The 6,000-nt window shown below is 36.7% G+C and overlaps 1 protein-coding gene across 1 annotated transcript in view; it reads right to left on the reverse strand.

Annotated features, from left to right (window-relative positions):
* The window catches only part of ANO4 (anoctamin 4), a 186,098-nt gene extending 183,896 nt beyond the window's left edge, over window positions 1–2,202 (reverse strand). Inside the window, exon 1 of the mRNA XM_046646718.1 lies at window positions 2,106–2,202. Coding sequence (XP_046502674.1) covers window positions 2,106–2,202 — 97 coding nt within the window. The remainder of the gene's footprint in view (window positions 1–2,105) is intronic.
* Between the last annotated feature and the right edge of the window lie 3,798 nt (window positions 2,203–6,000).

Consider the following 6,000-nt stretch of genomic DNA (forward strand, 5'->3'; position numbering starts at 1 on the left):
TGGGTCCTGACTGGAGAACCACATTTGGCCAGAGCAGGTAGATGTTTCTCAGGTCTAAAATGAAAATAATAATCCCACTGCTTCAGCCAGTAATGGCTGACCTTCAACAAAATTGCTTCCATGTTTTCCAAGATTGGCAAGATAGTGATCTGAAGTTATAATGAACCCCCGCACAAGGGCTCCAAACAGGGCCCAGAATCAGAGCTGCAAAGCTCCAAAAGCCTGGAAGAATTTGTGAGTCCTGTAGGCAGGGCTCTGTGGGGGTCTTCTAATCTCCTAGACGCTGAGGTCTGTTGCTATGATGACAGGACTCTTACAAAAGAGGGGAAGAGAGACACTCAGGATTAGGAGGGGTTACAGAATAGGAACCATGAGACTTTCAGCATCACTAGAATGTTGTTTACTCTCTTACCTTGCATTATAAAACTACAAAAGGGCTTGAAATGAGTGTATGAAGGAGTGTGACCTTGCAAGACAACAAGCCTCATGAGAGCTTGTGCATCAGCCTGTTACCTCTAACTCAGGGAACTAAGCATAGTAGAAGCTCACTAGTACCTGACTGCCTACCCCACTTAAGGGCTTAGGTTATGTTAGAGCTTAGCTATAGTTACATGTTCTTGAGCTAATTAGTTATTTAAATCTCTCCAAGCTTCTTACATACAAAATTATTTGAAACAGCCTCAGGCAGAAGAGGTAGTTTTAAATTCTACAAAATACAATACTCTTTCCAGAAATTAATCATTTGGTTTTCTTTGTGGCTGCCTTTTCTATGGCTTTCTTCATTTACTTTGTGTTTTCAAATGGTTGTGAAAAGATCCTTCAGAAAATTCTCTCTAAATGCATCACATAGATCAAAATATGTGCATATGTCCCTCTGCAAAGGGAAAAAAAAATGCAAATATCTAAGGGAAGAATTTGGTATGTATTTTTAGAAAACGCAATTTTGTTATTCAGCAAATGGTAGCAAGGAGCACAGATACCAATGCCCACATTTGCCAAGGCCCAAAATAGTTTGTTTTCCTATGCATCCCTCTATTTATTAAACTCACATTGCACATCTTAAAAAAAAAAAAAAAAAACGCCTAAAGAGGAAGAGATTCAAATGAAGGATTAGTGTTATTTCTAAACCATAGCACCAACTGTTCTGAAGGACACCACCTTCACCTGTCACGCAACGAGAAATAAAACAGAAGTCCAAAGGAGCTCTTAGAGTTTTTCTTCTGCATAACTTCAGAGCCATGTAGAAGATTTTATCTTCCAGCCATACCAAAAATCCATTTCACAAATAGGAAAACAAATAGACAATTTCATTCAAGCTTCAGATCTATTCAAGAAGGACAGCCAGATTCCTTGCGTTCAGTAAAAAAGCTTCAGCGATAATTCTTAATAAAATGTCTATCTCCAGATAAAGTGATGATGAGAAAACATCAAAATCTTCAAGAAAAGAAATTGGCACAGTGTTAAAAAAAACCCATAAGAAATTAAAGACAGCTTCTAATTAGGGCCCATCAATTACTAATTTTGTACTTTCAGGTAAGTAATTTCATTTCTTGAGCCACAGTAAAATAGGGGTAATTCCACCTCACACACTGCTGTAAGAATTAAATGAGATATAGGAGTTTGTGAAAGCCCTTTGGAAACAACTGGAGCATCATCTAATAAATAAAAGGTGGTGATATTATGATTATGACTGTTATAAAGATTGGTTATACTTTTACTTATTTTTTTTTCCTAAAGAATGAGTTGAATCTTGACTCTCACCTAGGCAGAACTAGAGACAAGTCTTTCTTGGCTGTCTGTCTCTTTAAAAATCTCTCTTTAATTTCTCTTCTTCTCTTTGTCTCCCCCCAGCCGGTGGTACTACCGGTTAAGGGGTGAAACACAAAGTGAAAAGCACTTGCTGACTTCGGAATGTTACCTAATTTGAGACCAAGCCTTGACATGAGGGCCAGGAAGTAATCTTTGAAATTCAAGGAAACAAGAATAAGTTTCATAATATTGGAACCAGTAAAAGAGAGAATGATAAAAACAAAGGTTTAATGTAGAGTACAACAGAAAAAGAAGTTACACGGGGGAGCATCACTTATGCAGTTGGCCCTCTGTACCTGTGGGTTCCACATCCGCAAATTCAAACAACTCTGGATCAAAGGGCCTACAATGGGTGAGTCCATACTGAACACGTACAGACTTTTTTCTTGTCATTATTCCCTAAGCAATATAGTATAACAACTATTCACCTAGCATTTACATTGTACTAGGTATTATAAATAATCTAGAGATGATTTAAAGTATAAGGGAGGATTTGCCTAAGTTATATGCAATTATTCTGCCATTTTATATAAGGGACTGGAGCATCTGTGGATTTTGGTATGGGAGCGGTGTCCGGGAACCAATCCCCCACAGACAGTGAGAGACAACTGTATAGAAAGAAATAATAATCCATTAAGGTAATTAAATTTATTTCAATGGAAGACTACTGGTCCCTTCTTCAATATAGTCTTCTTATGCTAAGGTTTAAACTATTACAGGACTTTTAATTTAAATTTTCTAAGGCTCTTTTATACTAACTGCTAGGAAATATTGCTATCCAGTTATTTGAATAACAAGGTAAAACACAGCACATTGAACGAGAGAATCAGACCACCCGAGTCGGAATCTTCCCTCCACCACTTACTGGCTACATGTTCTTGGGCAAGTTACTTCACTTTCTCTGTGCCTTAGTTTCCCCATCCATAAAATAACAACAATAGCATGAGGATATTATGGGAATTAAATGTGACAGTAAATGCAAAATAGCTTAACAGTTCTTAAAGTTGGGAATACGGCAGAGTACTTAATAAATTGCAGGTGTAATTTTATTATCGTCAAACAAGTTATACCTCTATATACAGGCAACACTACAGTCATTCTAGCTCACTGGAAACGACAAAATCCTGAAGCTTCCCTTCTATGAAATTGACTTATCCCAGCATTTAAATACCATTTCTACATAAAGGAAAAATAATCATGCACGAAGGGGGAAAGAGCCACTTAAGTTTTAAAAGGGAGGTAACAGGAATTGTGTGAAAAATTACTTGAGAAGATAATGAGACATATCAGCAAAACATCATTTTACAAATTTTACAAGAGAATAAAGGACATTTCTGTGACTAATGGCATTCTTCTAGGACTGTATGATGGGCCTAAGAGTTAAAGGAAAAGCAAGAGAATATTTTAGATTTCAGAAGGCTCTAATTGATTTTATATGACATAGTCATTAAACTGGAATAATTTGATCTATACTCACAAAGCTTTACAGTTTCAAACTAAAAAAATTGCAATCAATGCTTCAGTGTACTCCGTTCTTGGCCCTTAAATTGTAGTTCTAAGTCTGGCGCCATTTAATACTTTTATTATTGGCCTATAAAGAGGATTAGAAGATAATATTAACTATGAGTAGCTAAAGGATAAGGTCAAAATGAAATTGATACACAAGAGAAACATCTGAAACAATCAGAAGGGAAGAGAAACCATACAAATATAAGGTGAAGGTGAATGGCTCCTGCCTGAGTACAGTGTAACGAGAGGCCATCTTATTGGTATTCTGGCACAAGTTTATTGGGAAACTGCTCCATGGTGCAATGTGTGAGCTAGAAGTGACTCTGGGACATATGCACTTTCAGGCTTCTCATTTGTCCATGATGGTGACAACAAAAATGATGGCTACGATTTATTACTGACCACCTACTATGTGTCAAGGATCATATTGGGCATTTTACATGAATGAATTTATTTAATGGCCATAACAATACTATTTAGGGTTGCCAGATATAAAACACAAAAAATACAGGGAACCCAGTTAAATTTTAATTTCAAAGAAACGAATACTTTTTTTTTATTATAAGTGTGCCCCACACAATATTTGGGACCTACTTACACTCAAAAAGTATTCGTTGTTTATCTGAAATTCATCTGGGAGACATGTATTTCATCTAGCAACTCTAACACCATAACAGAGGTATTAATACCCTCCTTTTGCTGATGAGGAAACAGATTCAGAGAATCTTCCCAAGTCTGCATAGCTATCAGGTAACATACCTGGGTTTTCAACACTTAACATCAAAGCTTGCATTCACAACCACTGTCTTTATTGTTGTGCTCTTTTCTATATCTGGCTGGCCACACCTCCATCCTCCTGTTAAAATCCTAGTTGACCTTCAAAGCCCAATTTGTAAACATTTGCCTTTTGAATCCTTCTTAAATTTTTCCCAGTAAGAAGGTTCTCATAACTTTATTTATATCTCTGTTCAGCCCTTAATACGGTTTGACTTCTATTATAGCATGTTAGGTATAGGTCCCTGTAGTGGACATTCTTCTGTATACTTTTCCCTTTTCTAACATCACCTCTATTTCCTTGTGGGGAAGTGCTTTCCCACACTGTGTGCAGGCCAAGTGGGAGGAGAAACCAAGAGGTCCTACCCTCCTATTATAAAAGCTGAAAAGATAGGTCCTCTTTTGTCCTATCCTTTCTCTCATCACCCTCCACCCTATCAAAGGAAAGGCGTATGGCCACCCTCTGAGGTCTTCAAAACTTGAGCCAAATGATGCAAAATTAATAAAAATTGTAATGGTTCATTTATTTCAGATAGTCAATTAGTTCTTTTCTTAGTTTCTGTTTCTTTTCCCAAGGCTGGTTCTCCAGGCTTTCTATCCATATCCTTCAAATTAAAATTCCTTCTTTGCTTGGATTAAATAACTGGTTTTAATTGTTTATAACCAAGGAACCCTGACTGATCATCTCTTTGGACATGACTCTGAGCTACCTAAGGTCCATGTGTAAGAGGGTTCTACACTATTCCAGCCCCGAAGAGGTATCTTCCAAATAAATATTTGTTAGTACATAGTGGGTACTCAGAAATGTTTGTAAACTCAAAGGGGGATAAGTGACCTGAAATTGCTCAGGGCAGATGGCAACGGAAGATCTACAAGTCTCTCTTGCTCTTTCTTTTCATACTTAACAACCAGTCTGAGTGGACTTTTAGAGAGCACTTTGGGAATTGGGATTATTAACTTTGTAAAAAGTAGATGGATGACTTAATAGGACTCAATATGGCTAAAATATCCAGGCTGCTTCTAAGATCTATGACTCACTACAAATGAGAAACTTAATTTGAGAGCTCTTCTGTAATCTCCCAACAGAGAGCTATGATGCATCAGTAGAAGCACACTAAAAATAAAAGGATGGAATTGAAACCACATGCTATGTTGCAGAATAATGTTTTATACAGAGAGAGAGATATTTAAAAACATATTTCTAATTGTAATTTGTTTAATATAGTTTTCCTTAATTATAATTCTGTGCTAAAGAATTGGCTTTATTTACATTTTCAACTAATAGCCAATACAAGTAGAATTCAGAACCTATGATAAAATTATGATAGGTAAATGTAGTGATGTGTTTTTAAGGTGAGAGCAGTGACTTGAGATATGCTAAATTATCCCATGCTGATATTACACCATTAGGAAACACCTTGACAAAGGCTGACTCTACTCTGCCTGGGTCAGACATGAACAAATATTCTATGCAATTCTGGCCACTGTATTTTCAAAGGGGGAGTAATGAAATAAGACTGTTTTCTAACAGCAAAGTCAGTAGGATGGTAAAGAATCTGAAAACCACATCACTGAAGGAAGCACTGAAGAAACTAGGAAATGTTTCCATTGGCAAATAGCTCAGGATGAGTTTTTGAACAATTAAAGGATTGTCATTTGAAAAAAGAATTAGACTTACTCTATATAATTTCAGAATGCAAACCTATATTCAGTAGGTGGAATAGATTTCAACAAACAGCACATAATCTTTCAGTGAGAACCTACTCTGAATAATGTGTGGGGCTAGGGGAGATGGAGAATACAAAAACAAATTGAATATAATTCCTACCTTCCAGGAGAGCTATAAAATCTAACTACAGGTGGATAAGGCTTCCAAGTTCTACTGGAAAGTGGGAGGTCAGTTCTGAC

The sequence above is a fragment of the Equus quagga genome, chromosome 19 (genome assembly GCF_021613505.1).
Source record: "Equus quagga isolate Etosha38 chromosome 19, UCLA_HA_Equagga_1.0, whole genome shotgun sequence".
NCBI classification, from domain to species: domain Eukaryota; kingdom Metazoa; phylum Chordata; class Mammalia; order Perissodactyla; family Equidae; genus Equus; species Equus quagga.